We start from the raw sequence: 19855 nt of genomic DNA, 5'->3' as shown, positions 1-19855 counted from the left end.
CGTCCGACTGTTTGAAAGTTCAACTTGCTGAGCGGGCGTCTTGCTTGTCTGCAACTTGCGCTTTTTCCTTTCAGCACTTTTTAGATACGCGCGCGTGCCCGTGGCGTTTGCGCGCATATTTTAACAGCAAGTCGTGTTGCAAGATAATGGACGTCATATGTAATGTATAGATGGATGATGGGAAGGATGGATATATATATCTTTCAAACTCAACTGAATGTTTTGCTCCCAGGGGCGGACATAGTGTGTCTCAGTGGCCTGTTGGGGGCGCCGTTGCAGATAATTGGGCATGAAACGCACGCCGGGCGAAAAAAAGACCCCAAACGGGATTCCGGGTGTCCAGGTGGCGAGATTTGGGAAGCGTCCCGCCTCCAAACCGGCGAGGTGGAGATGAAAGATTGATGAAGTCCTAATGGCCTCTAATGTCCTATAACGATCGGCCGACTGGGGCGGGCGGGCCTAATGGATCCGGAGCCCAGGAGAGAATCGAGCGCTTGCAACTTCCGCGACTGGCCGACGGGAAGTTACCAAATGCCACAAATGCCAGGAGCGCAGAGGCTCCGGAGCTCCGCTGGCGCAGCATGACCTTCCCTCTTCGCAGATCCACCTCAGGTAGGGTGGACGGGGCGGAATGAACGGGGCAAAGCTCGACGCGGGATAGTTATTTTTTGTTAAGTCGAGTCTAAGTTGTGGTAGAGGAAACCAGAGGAAAATTCTTGATGGCTTGGGTGGATGTTCTCAGTGGATCTCAGAGCCAAGTGAAGCCATGGCTTTTGGAGGGATTTAAGAGGGTCTGGGCAAGTCAAATTTTACAGTTGCACAGCGTTGGTGTCGTACCGCTTTAGGCCACAAAAACGGCAGGCAGCACTGAGCTCTCCTGGATATTTACAGTGACTGTACCATCTATGATAATTCCCGTTAGTATTTCTAAGGAATTTTACATCATCTGGTCGCATTAAGATAGTGGATGTTATAGAACAAAGTATTTTAATAAATGTTTTGAGAGAAGTTTGAAAATAGCGAGTTGTTTTTCCCCTTTGTTTTCCACTTTTGGAGTCGGGGGGTGGGCGCTGCTTGCTCTTTTTCTTGCATTGCAAACTTGCCGCTCTGAGCCAGCTGAGAAGTGGCTTTTGGCTTGCGACTCGGTGCAGCTCCCTCTGGTGGAGACCACGAGGTACAAGTCACGTTGCAAAGCGATGGATGAAGCGGAAACGTGCGTCTCGAAGTTCGTCTGTTTTTGTGTGTGTGTGTGCAAGTGACAATGCGCTTATGAGGGTGGGGTGTCTTTTTTTAGTTTCTTTTAGACAGGCCCTGTGAGTGCATGCTAATGTGTCTGACTGGTCTTTTCAGTGTGAGAGAGAGAGTGCGTGTTGCAGAGATCTCCTTGCAGCACCTCTGCACCAAAACAGCAGCACATCCCCGCCCCTTCAGAAGCCCCCCCCCCCCCCCCACTCCTGCAGCTTCCTCCATCTTCCTTCATCCTCCGTGCACCCCCCCCCCCCCCCGCCTTATTTGTGAATGCTGCTTCGTTTCATTGACAAATAGAAGGACTGGAGGGGGCAGCTGTGTGTGTGGGGGGGGGGCGTACTTGCAAGGAGGGCTCACTGCAGCTGCGCAATAACTTCATCAAAAACACAGCCACGCATACATGCTTGCACACACGTGCACACACATGCTGTTGCTCACACACACACAACACATACATTCACACATACACGTGCACACTAAAACGTATACTAAATAAAGTCACACAACACTCACACAAAAACACATACTCACAAAACGAACTGCTTCTCACACACACACATTCCCACCCACAAAAAGCCACGCACGCACTCTGTGACACACACACACAGACACACACACACACACACCTTCAGATGCAAGCGCAGATGCTCGGATGTGGACGGAGGTCGTCCGGACTGAGGGGCGTCGCCGCGGCAACCAGGCTACGCGGGGGGGCCACGGCAGTCTGAGGAGCCGGTGCAGGAGCCGGCAGGAGGGGGCGAGGCGGGCGGGGGTCGTCGGGGGTCTTTACCAGATTCTTGAAGCGCGCCGATGGACGTGAGGACGTGTGGGCGCGCAGCGGCCGCTGACGCCTCCGGGCCGTGAACGTCTCACCTCGCCTCGCCCCCCCCCCCCTCCCCTGGGCTCCCATGTCGCGCGCGGCGGCCATCGCCAGCTCGCTGATGCGCCAGAAGCGGCAAGCGCGGGAACGTGAGAAGGCTAGCGCGTGCCGCGCAGGCGAGGCCAACGACAGCGCTGGCAGCAAATTGAACGTGTTCGCGCGTGTCAACTTGTTTGGCGCCCGCAAGAAGAGGAAGAGGAGGAGGCCGCCAGGTGAGCTTCATCCTCCGCATCGTCATCATCATCATCGCTGCATCCAGTGGTAGTGATCATCTCCCAAGCCAGAGGTTGGGGGTTCCAACCCCTGTCATTGTGACTGTCAAAGTGTCCTTGAGCAGGACATCATCAGGAGGTGAATTAAGAAGAAGTGCCAGAAAGTAGAAAAGTGTGATACTCGTGGCAGCCCATTAACCAATTAGCATCTTCATCTCAACTTTGATTGGCCTCGTCTGCTGTGCGGTTCTCGGTTCAGCCTGCAGCTGAGGGTTCCTTCCGTTGTTTGTCCACATATGCCCTTTTGGCGTCCAGTTTGTCATTTGTTGATAGAGTCCTAACAGGCTTTTTTTTTTTTTTTTTTTTAACGGAGCAGAGCCGCAGCTGAAAGGCATCGTGACGCGGCTGTCAAGTCGGCAGGGCTTCCAGCTGCAGCTTCAGCCCGATGGCACCATCGATGGAACCAAAGAAGAAGACGCCGCCTACGGTAATTCATATTATCATGTAAGCGTGAATGAGCAGCATCTGCAACAGTTGTCCAGGGAGCAGACCAAAGTTGAGCAAAATTGCCATCCAGTACTAACAGTGGTCAAAGAAGCTACAAAGAAGGGACCTCATGCTGAATATCCCATAAACACTCTGCCTCATAGAAAGCCATTAAAAAAAAAACACTTACAAATTGCCATATTTGTGTGTGCGTGAACAGCCGTGTTCAATCTGATCCCCGTGGGACTTCGTGTGGTCGCCATCCAGGGGGTCCAAACCAAACAGTACCTGGCCATGAACAGCGAGGGCTTCCTCTACACTTCCGTATGTCCACACACACAAACATATTCAGAGTCACGCACAAATACACACTCGTCCGTTCTTACATGTGCCCTCTTTTGCACAACCACACACACAGGAACACTTCACGCCCGAGTGCAAGTTCAAGGAGTCAGTGTTCGAGAACTACTACGTGACCTACTCGTCCATGATGTACCGCCAGCAGGCCTCGGGCCGAGCCTGGTACTTGGGACTCGACAAGGAGGGCGCCATCATGAAAGGCAACCACGTCAAGAAGAACAAGGCCGCCGCCCACTTCATTCCCAAACCGCTCAAAGGTAACTTTCTTTTTTTAGGATTGTTGCAGGAGCTTCCTAAAAATAAAGTGTTGACTGATTTTTTTTGTGTGTGTGTGTGTGTGTGAGCAGTGGCCATGTACAGAGAGCCGTCCCTTCACGACCTGACCGAGCTGTCGCGCTCAGGCAGCGGCACACCGACTAAAAGTCGCTCCGCTTCGGCTCTACTCAATGGAGGGAAGTCGCCTAGCAACAACGATCTGTCCTAGCCCCACCCTCGCCTGCTCAAGCCCACCCCACACGCACACACACAAACACACACACACGGTCTGCGTTGGGAATCATTCACTCCTTTTCTATCAGATGCAGACGGCGAATTCAACAGTCATCACTACGGCGTGATTTTTCTACAGTGGACCTTGAGAGCTCCCCAAAAAAGATCTTCTGCGTTGGCAATCATTTGCTCATTCCCAGTCAACGCGCACGTAAGGCAGATTTGATTCTCGAAAGCAACTTTTGAGCCGCCGTCCGTTTTGGAGGGGAGGGGCCTATCTTCTCCTCATGCTCATCACGCCCCAGCCGCACACGGGCCTGCAAAGACAATCGTCTGACAGACTGAAGACGCATCCAAAGAGGAAGGCGGGCTGTTGCTAGGGAACAGACGGCCATGTTTACACGGAGCCGGTGGCGGCCATCTTTGTAGCTGTTAGCGAGGTGTGGCGCGTGCCCGCAAGCTGCGACGTTTACAAGCCCGCCTTGCTCTTCACGAGACAATTCTTGGCAAACCACAACGAGGCATCTTGCACACTCGTTTGGACATTCCAAGAATGAGCCATTTTCGCAAGCTTTCCATGACAAACTGAATGAAAAATTGCCCTACTGGTAGTACGTTTTGCAACCTAGTCGAATAACGTCAAATTACTCATTCGGGACGGATCCAAGTCAAAGCATTCCAACTTCAACTTGTTCCGCTCACTCAGGACATTTGCGCTTTTCCTAATCACTCACTACTTTGCTATGTTAGCATGGCAGCCGTGAGCAACCCCAGCTCCGATTGCACATTTCTTCCATTTCAAAGAAACCTCCAGCATTGGAGTTCCACGTCGCAACTTCTCCGCAAATGGCGTCGTCTTTTTTGCTTCCTTAGTTTGCTCCCGTTTGTGGCCCGGTGCTTGTCTTGCCGCATGAGCGCTCGCTCGCTGACATCCGGCCTCGTATCAGCATGCCGAGGTTGCTCATTATGTTTACGCTCGCCGTGAGGGCGCCAGTGAGCCACAAGGGTCAAACCAGAACACGCGACGGGGACCAACGAGAAAGCGGTGGCGGCCGACGCGAGAGCGCCGAACCCTTTCCTTCCCGCTGTGGACTGAACTTGACATGCACTGAATAAACTTTGTAAACAAGTCACTGCTCGCTCTGATTTGTCACTCTCATTATGAAAAGCGCAGTACACAGTGTGGACACCAGGTGGTGCTGCCACTCAAAGAAAGACAACAAAGTAGACGTTGACCAAGTCTTTTTAGTTCAATGCCATAAAGTGCAGCAGTAGAATACACCAAACTATCATCATCATTTATGAGTTCAAGTCATCCAATCAGACGCCAGGGGGCGCCGCTGAGTGGTCATTAAGGCACTTTCTGAATGATATGCTGGTGAGAGGAGGGGCGGGGCCCATCCTTACCTCCCATCATCATCGCGTCCAGTCCTCACGCCAAGATGGCGTGGTCAAGGTCACACTGTCCATGTGTCCCTTTGGGTCTTGCTCATGTCCTCCAGGCGGGAGTCATTACGTGCACGTCTTGGACTCCCACTCCTGCAAAGCAGCAAAAAAAAAAGTCAATCATGATTTGAGGTGAATGAAGGCATGAAAGCGAAAGGCTGCCAGGCACTCACTCACCTTGGCCTTCTGCATGACGTTTCCCTTAGAGGAGGCGTAGAGCGAGGGCGGGCGCTTTCGCAGCTCCGAAGCCGAGTTGACGGGAATCACGCTGCTGTTGCTGGACACTTTGCTCGCTTTGTCATAGCACACCTGCACACATGGCGTTCCTTCTTTTGCTTTTCAATTGAAAATCCAAAAAGTGGCTCATGCCTGATTTTTCATGACATTAAAAAATGAAATATTGATGTACGCATTTACAAGCTTATCAACTTTTTGCTACCTTGGTGACGAGCGTAGCGCCGGTGGGCGGGGCCGTGATGGCGCCGCCGGCCAATGACTTGTTGAGGTTTTCTTTGACTTGGGTCAGCTTGAGCTCAAGCTCCACCCGCTCCTCCTCCTTCTGCTTGCACAGCGTCTCCAACTGGACCAAACGACGTTCCACGGCCGGGTCTGCGAGCGCTAAAACATACAGAAACAGATTCATACACACAAACTAAATACACACGGGCGCAGGTGTAACTCACCTGTGTTGCGAGCGTCCTTTGATTCCTTCAAGCTTCTCCTCTCGGCGCGCAGGGCGTTCAGGGCGCGTCTGAGGGCGTCCTTCTGCCTCTCCAGCTCCGCTTTCTCCGTCACGTATCTCCTGGCGTCGTCCTCGGCACGCAATTTCCCGTAGCGAGCATACTGGTTGACGCCTGGAAGGCAAAAGGCCGACCCACGTCAACAGGCCCAGTGGTCAAAGCAAATGACGAATGAGCGACAGATGTTAACTCACTGGAGGCGTGTCTCTTGATGGTGGCCTGCTGCTCCGTCTTATCCGAGTCTCTGCTGGAGAAGGACGCGCGGCGCCTTGGCGGGCCGCCTCTGGTCGCCGCGCAGTCGTCATCGTCCTGTGGGAACGCGTGACATCATTATGAAAGCTGAAAACAAGTTGTCCTCTTTACCAGAACAAAGACACCTTTTGTCGGGAGAACAACGAAGAACAGTGGGGCGCTATTTGTGAGCTAGTCACAAAAATGTGCGGGTGAGTGACTGTTCTTAAAAAATTGGGGGAAAAAAGGGGAGTGGTTTAAAAAAAATGAATGTGGTTAAAAAAAGAAACTCATTAGCCTGTCATATTTTAGCTTTTCAAAAAATTTAGAAAAAGCAGAACTCTTGGCAAATGCGGTGGAATCTCTTTTGATATGGGGAATGATGGATAGCACCCTTACCGCCACGCTTTCGTAGACGTCGTCGTACGTGACGGCGCCGCGCTGGCAGGAGGTGGCCCAGCTGAGAGGAAAGGAGGCAGAACAAGATGAAGGCGGACCAGAGGAAATGGGTGTGGGGAACTTTGAGCGTCTCACAGGAAGGAGTGTCGGGCGGCGTGGCGGATGTCCGTCAGCGTGTCCACGTCTACGTAGTCGTAGTGGAGTTCTTCGGGCAGCGCGCTGCTGCCCGTCTCGGCCAGCAGGACGCCTAGCCAGCGGCCCAAATTCTCCGAGCAGCTGGCCTGACACGCACGTAATGTAGTTGGCCAATGAATCGCTTCTCAGATTTTTATTTTGTCCAGCAGATGGAAGATTACCTCCAAGGCGACTAGCTCCGCCCCTCCCTGCAGGATGCGGAAGGAGAAGGGACGCTTGGGGCCGAGCCCCCCGGGCACCACCTCTGCCCCCCGCAGGGGGACCGTCGCGACGGGGGGCCGCTGATCACCCGGGTCCCTCTGTAGCCTCAGAGTTCCCGCTCGCACCGTGCACCAGCACTCCTTCCAGATTCCGCCCATGCACGTGCTGAGATACCCTGGGGAGAGGGGACGGGGCATCATGAGATCAGCTGATTAACCAAACCAATCAGAAAGGCGCCTCACCGCAGCCAGGGTTTTGGTGGCGCCCGGAGGGGATGGGCGGCTTGCGTTTGGAGAAGGTGATGATTTGATTGATGGTCTTGCCCGCCGCGCGGCTCATGGAGCCCGTCAACTCCGACAAGGCGCCGCCGCGCTTCGCTTTGCCTGCAAGCCAAACACGCGTGTTCACCGTCACGTTATTCAAGTTGTTTTTTCTGAAGAGTTTTGTAAAATAATGCAAGTAAGGAATGACATCATTCATTCTTTGTCAGCCCCCCCAACGACTATTTGTTATTTTGTGACATGATGGGGACACAATGGCAGGAAGAGGCAGGAAGGACGTCCGACTGTATCTGCTGCCGTCTCACTTCCTGTCACCCCCCCCCCCCCCCCCCACGCCACAGAACACAAAACAAAAGCACAAAAAGCAAGATTCGTGTTAAGCAATTGAACAATGACAGCTTGAATCGTTCGTGCGAGATACGAAGAAAAAAAGACGACTACAATGGAGCGTAAGCCTACTGAGTGTGTCACTAGCATCCCGTCCTGGTCCCGGTCCCAGCGGCGGTCCATGCGGGAATGACCGGCAGTCTGTGGTGGGCCCGCTGTCCGAGTCCGACGCGTGTCTGTCAGACTGCAGCATCTGAAGCACGAAATCATTTTGTCCCATTTTACGGCGGTCACTTGAAATACAGCAACGATGATGTCATCAACAGTCAACACAGCAGCCGATGACGATGCATCCTTTGGAGTCAGTCTGCTTTCTTCTGAGTCACCTTCGGAATGATGATCAGCCACCAAATTCCTTCTTAATAAAAACCGGGCAGTATTCCGATTTGGTTGTCACGATTTTCCATGACTTCATTCCAAATTCTCTGAAAGGCAATTTGAGCAGCAAGTATCTGGAAGGCCTGGCCAAAAATGACTTTGCCGTTGTAGAATGTGTGTGTGTAGTGTGAGTGTGGAGAGGATGAGGCGGAAGCACCTTGTCAATCTCCGTCTTCCGCTGAACGACGGGAGAAGTTGATGCGTTGAGAGGGTCCATGTTGCCACAATGGCTGCTGACATCTTGCACCACCTGCGAGTTTATATTCATTTCAACGAAACAAAACGACATCATCTTATGATGTTAGATAGTCGCGAAGCAGCTGAGACGGCCGGTCAATGGGCCTGAAGGGCACGTGTACCTCCATCCATCGCTGGGCCTGCTCTTTGCTCTGCACGGCCAGAACCAGAACCTCTCCGGCATGGGTAGAGAAGCGTAGCTCGTGCCTTTTCTTCTTGCGGCCGTCCTTGTTGACGTATTGGACGCTGCACTGGCCGAGGGGAAGCTCCGTGTGGGGGCTGCTCTCCTTGATACTCTTGTAGCACTGCACACACACACAAGCTCTTTCTGTCTCTTTGAGTGCCTCGGCCCCTCCCTCCCTCGCTCTTACCTGTAGTTTGTTATCCCGCACCACCACCAGCTGTTTGGCCCACTGCCCGAATCGCTTCTTCCGCGGCAGAAAGGCGCAAATCCGGCAGTCCCTGATCGGAGCGTCCGAACTCCCGCCCGTGGGGCTCCGCCTCCGAGGAGGACTCTGCGCTTTGGACTCGTCGTCCTCCTCGTACGACTCGTAGGAGCTGCTCACCCCGTCTGAGTCGTTATCTGAGCGCATGGAACATTTGGGGTCTTTCAATACGATCTAGTCACAGACACTCAAAGTCAAAACACGCAGGTGGTAAGACGTCGAGCGGACTCACAGGAGTTTTTCGGTGGCCCGTTGATCCTGGTGGTGGGGTAGTTGTCGTCTGCGTCTTCGTAGTAGGCGTCTTCCTCAGAGTTCCTGGAAGCTGCTGGAGGAAACCAACAAGAGATGCTCAAACAGGCTTTCTAATCAGAGTCCGTGCAAATGGTCATGGACTAAGTGTGTCTATAAATAGGATATGCACCCACCGTCCACGTTGGTGGTGAAGTACTGGGGGGCCGAGTCCTGGTCCAGCGGAAGGGCCTCCTCGTAGTAGTCCTCCGGGAGGGGCGTGGTAGGCAGCGGAGGGGGCGTATCCGTGGGTGTCTGAGGGCGGCAAAAAAAAAAGTCCTTACCGAGCTCATGCAAACCACAAATAAAATACAACTCACCGATTTGTCTGGAAGTGTCTCCTCTTCCTCTTCCACCCTCTGTTGGACGGGAGAGGTACTGAGTGTGTGCAGATCGCAGTCTGGTGACACAAAGGATGACATCATCACCACTTGACTGACTAGGCAAAATAAACCTTTTCCAAATGAAGGATAGTTATTTTTTCAGTATTTTTTTAAGATGATTATGTTTTCAACTTTTTACAACTGAACTGTGAACTTGAGGACTGACCAAAGCGCTCGAACAAGGACTCGACGAAGCTGGTGCCGTCGCCATAGCTGTTGACGTACACGTCCGAGCCGCCGCCTGCCGAGAATGCAACGAGTCTTCATTTGCTATCATTCAATTTGAAATGTAAACTGAAAGTAGACAGGAAGTGCCTGAAAATATCCTGCTGCGTGTGAGTGGACTTGATCGCTACCTGAAACCTGCAGCGTGTCCAGGATGTTGCGCACGGACGCCATCTTGTGGGCAGTGGTGGCGCTGAGGTTCTCGCCATCCAACATCTCGAGGAGAGTGGCCAGCTCGCCGAACAGCCGCTCCACCGCCTCTGCGCACAAACAGACACTTTTTAACATGTGTGCAACAGCTGAACTTAGGTTGATAAATATCTGATGGCGACCATCTTATTTATTGTCATTTGTTTTTTTTTTTGCAGTAATTGTGTTCATGTCAAAAACTGACATCCTGTTTGTGACTATGCACGCGCGTGCTTGCGGAGACCTCGACACACACTCCAACATCCTGGCGTCAGGATGTTTCCTTCCAAAGAGGAAAAGAGGTCAAAGTGCAGAAGAAAAAGGGGCAGACGAAAAGTTGAACGTGTGCATTAAAACCGGGAACAAAATAACACGGAGCAACATGGAGTGTGCGTTTCAGACGTCCTGCTGATTCATTGTCTTCACAGATCTGTGAAATTCAAAGCGGTTCGGAGACAAAACCAGGCAGGCACCAAAATGGGCTGCGACACACACCACAGCTGCATTCATCGAGTGTGTGTGAGCGGCCATTCATGCATCCAGCCCGCAGCTGCGCGCGAGCATGCGTGTGCACGCGCAGGCGGGCGTGTCGGCGTAGGCGAGCAGCTGTAGTTTCCTGTCTGGCTTGTTGACAACTCCTATCCCGTCCTGCGTGTCCATTCGTGTCCATTCGTGTGCTCACCATCATCGTGAGGTGGCCATCTTGGAAGGGCAAGGGCAACAAATTTCAGATTTGTCACAGTCTTGCCGCGTGCACATTTTTCCATCAAACGCGGAAAAAAACGTGCTGGACAAAGGCCAATCATTTTCTTTTGGGATTTTTTACGTGAATCCAGGCAAAAAATGTGCCGTCGTCCTGCTGGACCAGGACTCTGCACGTTTGCGTGCAACTGTGGTTGGTTCTTTCATGCCAAGAAGCAGAAGAGTATCAGCTGTTCAACCAGCTTGGGGCCCACTTCGCCCACACAGCCGGCATTGTAACCCGCCCAAAACACACACACACACACACACAGTCATAAGACTGCAACCATGCGACTCCAATTTTTAGATCTTCTGAGTTTCTGTGATGTTCTCACGCCAAACAACGACGATAGCATGTGTTGTTGGTTCCTTCTTCTCCTCTTTCATCTGTCTCCAGACACTGTCGCTTTTTGGCCTTGACGGGGGTCCATGTCTTCATGTGGAGGGTCAGAGTTCACATCTTGGCGCCCCGGCAGAAACAATCGTCTTCACTGTCTTAGTCACTTCTCATTTAAATTTGGGGCATTTCCACAGCACGGACAACCAAGCAAAAAATGTCGATTTTGGAATTTGTTTTGAAACTTGGTGGGGGGTTGATGGCGAGGACGTAGGACGCTTCCAGTTGCATGCTTCCACCGCCTCCCATGACGTCACCGTACCTGCTTGCTTCGCTATGGCGTCACTTCCCTGCCCGTTACGTTTAACAGCCCGACCGCAAATCGCTCTCTTTCACCCGCGCCGCCCTGACTCGGTTGTCGATTACTTTTGTAACGCAAGTGGTGTGTCAATAAATGCCAGACTTTTCTAACTTGGTGCGCTCAAATTGCTCATATCGTACCTGTAGCGCTCAGTTCGGGAGCCGTGACGTCAACTTGACGGGACCGAAGGCGGCTAGAAAGCTAACACGAAAGTAACGGCGAGATGACGTCAACATGAAGCGCAACTTTGCGTGAAAACTTGACGTGAAAACTCACCGTTTTGGCGTTTGGGCTCCATGCACTCCAAATGTGCACTTTTGATCTGCTGCCTACACTTCCGTCGCTTGGTCGTGGTGTTCGGAGCGGACCAGGCGCGAGGCAATTAAGACAAGACTGGACGATGGCAGCCCGTCCCATTTCCGCAAAACAGACCAACCACAATCTTAAACGTCACCATACTGTTCTTCCAGTTCATCCTATACCGTGACGTCATCGAAAATGTTAGAAAGTGTAAGGACACAAACTAATATGTAAGGTCCGAAAGTTATAGTAAACATATAATATGTACAGGATAGGAAGTATCGTCGTATAGTAAGGCTTTTACTTAATAAAATTGAGCCTTTTTATTTAGAAAAAATAAACCATAAGGCTTTTTTTTAAATAAAAAATTACGATATCTCGTAAGGCTTTTTTTAAGCAAAAAAAAGACAATAAATATTAAGAATTCTTTTGAGAAAAAAAATGACGATGTAAGGCTGTTTTTATTAAAAAGAATAAAAATGTACCCTGAGCCTTTTTTTCCATAATAACCATATATGGTAAGGTTTTTTTTCATTAAAAAAAGAGCATGTATAGTAAGGCTTTGTTTTTTTAAGAACCCCAACCTTGCAGTTATTTTTTTAATGAGCTAACCCCATGACCCCTGACCTTTGATCCATGCCCTTAGACCCCCTAACACATTGATTTTTTTTCATCACCAATTATATCACACATGCATTGACTGAATTAAAACACCAGCTTCAGCATCCACGTTTATTATTTGACAAAGTAGCACACGTTAACACCTCCAATGAAGAGAACGACATTTACTGGCGGGAATTCTCTCTCCTTTCTTTTCCTGAACTGGAAAAAATGCCACAGAGTTCCCATCTTTTCCCAACACACGCACGCACACACGCATGCACGCACGACAGCCAGTCACTGTCAATCAGCCGGTGGTTGACCCCCCCACGGAACTGACAAAGTTTGCTACTTCAGTCGAGGTGGTTCTGAGCCAATCGGGCCGAGCGGGTTTGAGTTGACTTTGACCGTATAGGGCGAGCACGCGCCCGCGTTATTTATTGATTAGTTGTTGAGCGTGAAAAGCAGTTGAAGAGAAGGCCATAAAGTCCAGATTGACGTCTTGGTTGTTGGCGTGCCATATACAGTACAGTGATATAGAACTTCTAAGCCCCGCCCCCTCGTTAAGTCACAAGTAGAAATCAGTTTACAAACGCTAACAATATAGCATATAGCTCTCTAGGCTGGATATCACCCTGAAAAAAGTCAAAGCGCAATCACTTTTCCATAGGAAATCTCATCTCAAGGCAAAGGGATCACCGTGCGTGCCGGGATTTAGACCCGGACCAGACGACGGGCTTCCTAGGAACCACGCACGGTTCCGAACCCGCTCCTAAACCGCCTCGTAGACCTGGCCGGGCCGGGTCACGGACCTGAGTCATATAGCGGACAAAGTCAGCTCGCAATGCGGCGGACCACATCGGAGACGGCAAAGGGTCGAGGTCATAGACCGCACCGAGTCCCGTCACAGACTGTGCCACGATCATCATAAGGGTGAGCCGTGGGCCGCAACCAGTCAGGTCCTAAGCCGACTCCCAAATATCGGAGGCCGGCCCGGTCCACGAAGAGCGGCCGAGCTCGTGGCGCTCAAGTACACTTGCAGCATTCACACCAGGCCTTTTTTTTTTAGCAGCAAATGGAAGAGAAATGCTTTTCTTTTTTCTTTTTTTCTTTTTTTGGACAAAGTGCAATTGCGTTAAACATATATAGGATTCTTGACATGTATATTATATATATATATATATATTTCATGATATAGTGACTCTTCTATAGTGTAGATATCAAGCACACTTAACTTTGTAACTATTTACAGAAATGGAACTGGACGGGAGAGGAGAGGAAAGCCAGTCAAATAAGAGTCTTGGATCGTCGTTCCCAAAGAGCACCAAGTTCTCCCTTCTTTCGACGCAACCGCACCGGTACAAATAGAAAAGATTTTGACAGATCCACGACGACGACTTCTATGGTTGTGCAGCGCAAGCTGCTATTCACTCTCACTGTGCGGAAAACAAAGAAAGCAACATTCTGGAAGCGGGAACGTCAACTTGTGTTACAATTGCTGGGAATGTAAGTTTGCGTTTCCGTTGCCGCACCTTTCATGCCTTCAATGCTGGCCGGCCAGCACGCAGCTAAGGTACAAAAATAGAAGCGCAACTTTGATTTTGTCCGCTTTTCAACGGAAACGTGGGCGACGGACATCACAGGGATTTGGAAAAAAAAGTGCCGGCATGCAAACCCGAAACTTCTGATTTTGACATGATTACAGAAATCGGAGGTCCCTGCACGAGAGTCTTTTTGTTTTGAATAAAAGGCAGAATAGTACAAGACCATAATTGTACATTTTGAAATTGAGATTTAAATTTTGCTTGCCATGTCGCAAGTGCCTTGTGAAGTTTTTCCAAGCGCTCGAAGAAACAAGGACGAAGCCCTTTCGGCCGTGCGGCCGAGCGGCAAGCCTTCATTTTGCTGCACGTGCACGTCCGAAGGCACCACGCTCACGCTCGCTTGAAGAGCGACAGCCGCAGCAACTGATGCGGCCAAAGACGGCACAGTGCGCAGGGCAGGGGAGCAGATAAGGAACATTTTGGTTCTTGTGTTTACGACAACCCCCCCCCCCAAAAAAACAAACAAACAAACAGGTAGCTTATCTAGTTAGCGCACTTAGCACATTTAGCTTGTCGCGTGGACCGAAAAAGAAATGTTTCATTTGTGGACCCAACGAGCTTCACAGTTCCATTGGGGTACCTCAGACCCTCCCACCCCACCCCTTCCCCAATATACCCCCCCAACTTCTACATTCAATACGGCGTCATGTAAGCTGTGCAAAACCTTACGTTGCCTGGCTGGGTGGCCATTTTGTTGCATGTCTTTGGTACAAAACAATCAATGAAAATAGATTACGAGTGTGCAAATATTCCTTTGTAACGCAAAAATAGCTCTCAGCCTCGCCCACCTGGAGAGTACCACCCAGCAACTGTCATCTATTGCAGAGCCCCCTCCCCAGACACACACACACACACGCACGCACGCACACGCATACAGTGACTCTGTGGCATCGAGCAAGCAGAGCGCTCATATTTACGCACATTCACAAGATCTTTGAACATATCACAACTTCTCTTTCCACGCGCACACACAAATATTTCTCCCGCCGTCACACGCGCGCACACACACAAGGCACAATGAATAGAATCGGATCATTCGGAACACTAGCATGAACTCACTCACGTCTACTGTACAAGAGGGGGGGCGGAGCCATCTTCATCTTCCTCCTTGCGGCCCGATTCGCCCCGCCCGTGTAGAACTAGCACCATACTACATCCCGTTCCGCTCGGCAATCTCGAGGCCTTTCTGTTCGCCGTGGCGACGGGATTCCACGCTGTCACGGCACAGCTGGCCTGGAGGGTGGGGGGAGGGAAGATGGGGTGGGGCGGAAAGCCGGGGTCGTGCGACTACACGTGTGCATTGAGGCCAGGTGGGAAGGGCATGCAAAGGGGCGTGGTTATAAGGGGGACAGCGAGGCGGGAACACTGATGCCGCGCCTCCAGAGTGCTGGTCTACATTTTGGAGGTGGGCACCCGCAGGCCCACCAGCCCGCCGGTGGGGTCGCCGCATCCCGTGTTCTCCAAGATCTTGTTGACGAAGTCCGAAGTCTGTCCGGCGACAGGCGGCGACACTGCCGACACAAACGGGGAAGTCGATTGATGGCAACACAAACCCAAATTGATTAAGCGATGTTAAAAAATGTCCTTGAGTGGTTGCCGGGAAAGTCGGTGCCGGGCGGCGGGCCTCACCGATCTTGTCCTGGATGATTCTGTCCAGCGTGTCGCTCATGCTGCTGGTGCCAGGGGACGAGTCCTCGGCGCGGCTCACGATCTCCTCTTTGATGGCGTTGATGACAAACAGCAGGCGATCTACGGGAATTCCGCACTTGTGAATATGGTGAAATGGCAAACTAATGTGACTAAAGGGAGGAAGGAGGCGAGCCCCAAACAGACGCCGAAAACATACCGTACTCGGTGCTGAGCCCCCACAGCTTCACCTTGTTGGCTTCATACTGCGCCTTCTTCTTCAGACGGCAGGCCCTGTACAAAGCGACACGTCAGCATGGTGCCACTCGGGTGTGTGTCTGTGGGCCTTACCTGGAGGCCAGCTTGTTCTTCTCCTTGCGTGACCACGGCCTGGCAGTGAGCGGCAGCTCGCTAACGGGCGTCAGGTCTCCAATCACCTTGTTGAGTTTGCGCAGCTCTGTGCCGATCTGCAGGAGCTTCCTGGGGTTGGGGGTCAAGTCCTCAACGTCGGTGCGCCGAGACCTCTTCAGCATGTGCTTTCCTGCGAGGCGCAGGGCGAGACACACTGTTACACGTGGTCCATTTTCGCTGTGTTACAAAATGCACAAAGCGAGCGGGTTTACCGTGCAGAGGTCCATTCTTCTGGTACAGGTTGCTGGGCAGGGTGTGGCGGTCCCACTCGCAAGGTTTCAGCATGCGCTCCTGCTTGGACGGCGTCAGCTGCTCGCTGTACTCCCAGAAGTAGCGGCGCTTGCCTCGCTTGCGGCTCGACACGCCCGGCGTCAGGCCCTTGGCGTCCTCCGGGAGGGACAGGTCGCAGCCTGTCCCACCAAAAGGATGAAGATGAGGAACGTGTGAAGAAGGAAAAAGATGCGGATGTGAAGACGTGAAGATGAGAAGAACGACAAAGAAAAGAAAGTGGCGGCGTAGGTACCAGGCTCTGAGAAGGCGTCGCTCATGTCGTCGTCCTTATCGGCCTCATAGTCGTCATCTTCATCCTCCTCCTCGTTGTCAGACAACTCGTGCTCGCTGCCAAAGCCTTCGTCATGGTCTTCGTCGCGGTCTTCCTCAAGGTCTTCCTCACGGTCTTCCTCGTCCAGCTCCGGCCCGTCGCCCTCGTCGCCTTCCTCCTCGTCCTCTTCGTCGTCCTCTTCTTCCTCCTCCTCCTCCTCCTCTTCATCATCCTCGTCTAGCCGTGAGATGCTCCTGCCGGCGAGGCGGCTCCGGGTGAGGAATAACGAGTAGTTGTGTTCTTCCTCTTTGCTCTTGTCCTCCTCCCCTTGCCCGTCGCTCTCAGGCCCTCGGGGCACCCCTCCTGGGGCGCTGCCCTCCAGGGGAGCGGGGCCGGCGTCCTCTGGCGGCGGGCCTGCGCCGAACCCGAGGCTGGCGGGAGAAGCCAGCGAAGCAGCGTCGATCGACGTGGACGCCACGCTGTGGCGCTGCAGGGGCTGGGGGGCCTCCGCCCTCTCCAAGCAGGTCTGCGAAGGAGCGTCGGCTTGCGCTTTGTGAGCGCTCAGGCGTACTTTGGGCTTCCGCACAAAGTCAAAGTTGGTCGACAGGGTCGCCCGCACAGGGCCTTTGCCAGGAGAACCACGCAGGTTGGCCTCCGTCTTGGACATGGTCTCTGTGCTGGACGGGACTGGCCGGGTGGCCTTCTGGAAGCCTTCGGGGAAGTCCGGCAGGAGGCTCCTGGAGGGGCGGGATGAGGAGGCGCAGCTGGCCGAGGGACGGGTGAGGCCGGCACTTGACGCGGGGAGTGGCGCTCGCTTGGCGGGGGGCGGCGGCTGGGGCCCGGGCGGACTAGGCTCGGTGGGCGGGTACAAGGCCTCGCACACGGGCTGCGAGTCCTCGCTGTTGAGCTGAGCCAAGGTGGGCGTTTGGCCAATCACTTCCTCATCCTGGTACGGGCTGGAGAAGTCATCCAGGCCCAGGAAGTCCACCTCCTTGGTGCCCCAGATGTCGCAGCTGGCTAGACGCGTGTATCTGAATGCAGACGGATGCATGAACACACACACACGTGTTGAAACAGAGGCAGGCTCCGCGTAGGCGCTTGGCATCCTGTAAATTGCAATAGGGCATCGTGAGCCTACCTGGTGAGGTCCTCCCAGTACGAGTCCCACTGCTCAAACGCCGAGCCGCCGTGCGGCGCGTCACATTCTCCAAGCGTCATCATCAGCTGCTGCTCCGTTCCAGCGTCAGAATCCTTGGCCCCATCGGCCGCGCCCACCATGTCTCCATACGGACTCTGTCGGTGACTCATGTCTCTGTCCTGGGGGGCAGAAAGCAGGACATTTACGGACCTACATGACCTTGCATCTTGAGTGTTTGACTCACCAGCTCATACATAAAGTCAGGGTCGGAGGTGTTGGCGAGCAGCTCGGTGCTGGTCAGTGCCTGGTCGGCGAAGGAGAAGTGCTGAAAGTCGTCCCCAAAGGGAGGCTCCATCCCACTCACGCTGGGCTGCAACATACGTCAACATTAGCACGGATGCGCTGGCGCTCACTCAATTGCTTGATTGAAATGGCGTACATCCCAAGACAACATTGTACTGCAGCTCTCCTTGCCCACATGCCTGGGCATAAGGTCTGTCGCCATAGCAACACAGCACGTGACAAGGCCCACCTGAGGCATCGCAAGATGCAGCTTAGCGCTTCAGCGGTGGGGAACCTCTGGGCCCGGCGTCCAGTCCCAGGGGTGTGAGGTCGCTTGGGAGAGGAGCGTGGGAGAGCTGGACCGAAAGGTGGCGGCGGCACTCGGGTGGGTGTCGTGACTCCAGACAATCTAATTTAAGACGATCTGATAAACAGCAGAACAGGACGGAAAACACAATCAGGGAAGAAAGCAATGAAAGAAACGATAAACATTATATTGCTTTTGCAGTTGTCATTCTCAATGTGTGGATGATTTTGTCATTGGTACTTCTGTTTATTTCCAAACATAAGAAACCATAAACAATAGACAAGCAAGGACTGCAACATCGAGACAAATTGCTTGTTTGGAATGAAACTAAGATGCTATTTTAGAAATAGATGTATGTAATAAATGAGAAAAGACAGCATGTAAAGTACAATTTCACATTCCTTCATAAACTATGCAGGAACGAATATAGTTCATTGTTGTGGGAGAAAGAAAGGATAAACTTTTACATCCTAATGATAAACAGGATGTATTATTATCCAGATCCTTTCAAAGACAACAATCAAACGTAAGAATGTGGCAACAGTGACGATCGAAGATGGTGAGCTGCCTCTCACATCCTCCAGCAAGCAAAACAAACGCTCAATCTAACCCGACGGCGCCAACACCCACGCGGTCTCGCCCTACCATTGGTCGAGGGACTATGTCGGTCCGCCTCCAGGCTCAACATGATTGGTCAGGTTCGCCGTCAGTAGCGAAGCGCTCGTACATAATGAGCGAGCACTCGTTCAAGGTTGGTTGAGGCTTAAGATAAACAAGTCGGAGGCCTGCCTCTCACTGGCCTACTTTCAAATGTTTCGCGTTTGGTTCGCCACAGACGTAAAAAACACTCGACAACAAAGTCAACCATCAAGCCCCAACCAACGCGTGCTAATGGCTAGCTGATCGCCGTGAGCGGGACACTAAAGTGTTCGCTCGAGGAAACATTCCCACTCGCGTTACGTCAAACATCAAGTTTCCTCCTAAAACATGGATACCGCTTTTTTTTTTTTTATTAACTTCACGAGAAAAGAAAGCGAGGGGGCGTGGGGGGGATGTTCTAGCATGTGCGTGTGTGTGTGTGTATGTTGGGGGGCGTGTACCGTGGCAGCGAAAGTCAACGTTCCACGCCATCCACGGCCACTTCAACACACGTAACAAACCACAAATCCGCATGTCCTTGTGCAAGTGTATTCATTCCGAAAGTATCTTGTTACGCAATTGCTTTCCTGTCGTAGTGGCCAGGAATTAGACGGGCACCCCACGCCTGCTAAATGTTCCCAATGAACATGAGAAACTACGAAAGGGTGCTTGTTATTGTTGGTTGAGCTAAGGGGGGGCGGGGGGGGTCAATCATCTGCACCCATGAAAAAATTGCAAACACAAGCCGAACGCCTTCGATTTCTTCGTTTTCTTATTGTTTTCCACCGATTTAATGCGCAACAACAATAAGAAGAGCGAAGGAAGGGAAGGAGGAGGGGCGCTAGCTGGCAGGCTAGCCGCCGAGCTAATAATCCTCCGCGGCGGCCGAAATCTCCAAAGCGCAAAACCTTGGCCCGATCTCCCAAAAAAAGCGTCGCACTCACCGATTTGCTGACTCACTTCCGGTCAGGCCGCGCTGGCGTCCCTCTTGCAGGCTTGTTTGGTTGGGTGGTGCGGTTCAGTTGGTTGGCTTGTTTCTTTCGTATTCTCGCCGAGTTTGCTTCTCGCTCTTTTGTTTTGTTTTGTTTTGTAGCTTCCTGGAAGGCGCGTGACTCCCCCACCACGTGGTACGCGGCTCGGCCAATGGGAGTGACGTCTTCCGCGTTCTGCAGGACAAACACGATTTGCGCACACTTGATCCAAGGTGTTATTGCTGTTTCATATTCCTTTTAAGTAAATTCAAATTAAATTTAAATCAATTTAAAAA

At 52.2% G+C, this 19855-nt stretch overlaps 3 protein-coding genes across 7 annotated transcripts; 1 reads left to right on the top strand and 2 right to left on the bottom strand.

The window, feature by feature from the left end:
* Positions 1–8: 8 nt before the first annotated feature.
* Positions 9–4808, top strand: LOC148386414 (fibroblast growth factor 13-like). Of its 3 annotated transcripts, XR_015863001.1 has the most exons (6): positions 9–612; positions 2717–2827; positions 3047–3150; positions 3245–3443; positions 3534–3886; positions 4549–4808. XR_015863001.1 is itself a non-coding variant. In XM_088398221.1 (5 exons), the coding sequence occupies exons 1-5, from the start codon at positions 423–425 to the stop codon at positions 3668–3670; spliced, it is 741 nt and encodes a 246-aa protein (XP_088254347.1). In that variant the 5' UTR covers positions 9–422; the 3' UTR covers positions 3671–4808. The 3 variants fall into 3 exon arrangements, 2 of the variants coding, with proteins under 2 accessions (XP_088254347.1, XP_088254348.1); XM_088398221.1 differs by having other exon boundaries at positions 3534–4808; XM_088398222.1 differs by lacking the exon at positions 9–612 and adding an exon at positions 1597–2340 and having other exon boundaries at positions 3534–4808.
* A 92-nt stretch (positions 4809–4900) lies between these two features.
* Positions 4901–11555, bottom strand: LOC148386413 (actin filament-associated protein 1-like 1). Of its 2 annotated transcripts, none has more exons than XM_088398206.1 (19): positions 11417–11555; positions 9644–9772; positions 9454–9528; positions 9225–9304; positions 9042–9159; positions 8849–8941; positions 8542–8753; positions 8293–8475; positions 8091–8183; positions 7628–7748; positions 7130–7270; positions 6848–7062; positions 6627–6772; positions 6492–6552; positions 6056–6170; positions 5805–5975; positions 5561–5739; positions 5299–5430; positions 4901–5214 (listed from the first exon to the last, which is right to left on the bottom strand). In XM_088398206.1, the coding sequence occupies exons 1-19, from the start codon at positions 11436–11438 to the stop codon at positions 5188–5190; spliced, it is 2313 nt and encodes a 770-aa protein (XP_088254332.1). In that variant the 5' UTR covers positions 11439–11555; the 3' UTR covers positions 4901–5187. The 2 variants fall into 2 exon arrangements, with proteins under 2 accessions (XP_088254332.1, XP_088254333.1); XM_088398207.1 differs by having other exon boundaries at positions 8849–8938.
* A 603-nt stretch (positions 11556–12158) lies between these two features.
* crebrf (creb3 regulatory factor) lies at positions 12159–19714 on the bottom strand. Of its 2 annotated transcripts, XM_088399177.1 has the most exons (10): positions 19533–19714; positions 17893–18066; positions 17605–17730; positions 17361–17539; positions 16205–17253; positions 15894–16091; positions 15622–15811; positions 15491–15564; positions 15274–15393; positions 12159–15155 (listed from the first exon to the last, which is right to left on the bottom strand). In XM_088399177.1, exons 2-10 carry the CDS (start codon positions 17899–17901, stop codon positions 15037–15039), a joined length of 2064 nt encoding a protein of 687 aa, XP_088255303.1. In that variant the 5' UTR covers positions 17902–18066; positions 19533–19714; the 3' UTR covers positions 12159–15036. The 2 variants fall into 2 exon arrangements, with proteins under 2 accessions (XP_088255303.1, XP_088255304.1); XM_088399178.1 differs by lacking the exons at positions 17893–18066; positions 19533–19714 and having other exon boundaries at positions 17605–17739.
* Between the last annotated feature and the right edge of the window lie 141 nt (positions 19715–19855).

Source organism: Syngnathus floridae, chromosome 15 (assembly GCF_059516105.1).
Source record: "Syngnathus floridae isolate MCC-2025c chromosome 15, RoL_Sflo_1.0, whole genome shotgun sequence".
Classification (NCBI taxonomy): Eukaryota; Metazoa; Chordata; class Actinopteri; order Syngnathiformes; family Syngnathidae; genus Syngnathus; species Syngnathus floridae.
Note: the sequence above shows the minus strand (reverse complement) of the source record. Positions and strands in the feature narration are given on the sequence as shown.

Bases quoted from the DNA above. Each gene is read 5' to 3' on its own strand.
- LOC148386414 (XM_088398221.1), top strand. From the start codon at position 423: ATGTCCTATAACGATCGGCCGACTGGGGCGGGCGGGCCTAATGGATCC. The intron at 2,828-3,046 runs GTAATTCATATT...GTGCGTGAACAG, and splicing joins AGAAGAAGACGCCGCCTACG to CCGTGTTCAATCTGATCCCC. The intron at 3,444-3,533 runs GTAACTTTCTTT...GTGTGTGAGCAG, and splicing joins CATTCCCAAACCGCTCAAAG to TGGCCATGTACAGAGAGCCG.
- LOC148386413 (XM_088398206.1), bottom strand. From the start codon at position 11,438: ATGGAGCCCAAACGCCAAAACG. The intron at 9,773-11,416 runs GTGAGTTTTCAC...GTTTGTGCGCAG, and splicing joins GGAGCCCAAACGCCAAAACG to AGGCGGTGGAGCGGCTGTTC. The intron at 6,553-6,626 runs GTGAGACGCTCA...CTTTCCTCTCAG, and splicing joins GCCGCCCGACACTCCTTCCT to CTGGGCCACCTCCTGCCAGC.
- crebrf (XM_088399177.1), bottom strand. The intron at 16,092-16,204 runs GTACCTACGCCG...TTGGTGGGACAG, and splicing joins CGACGCCTTCTCAGAGCCTG to GCTGCGACCTGTCCCTCCCG. The intron at 15,156-15,273 runs GTGAGGCCCGCC...TTGTGTCGGCAG, and splicing joins AATCATCCAGGACAAGATCG to TGTCGCCGCCTGTCGCCGGA.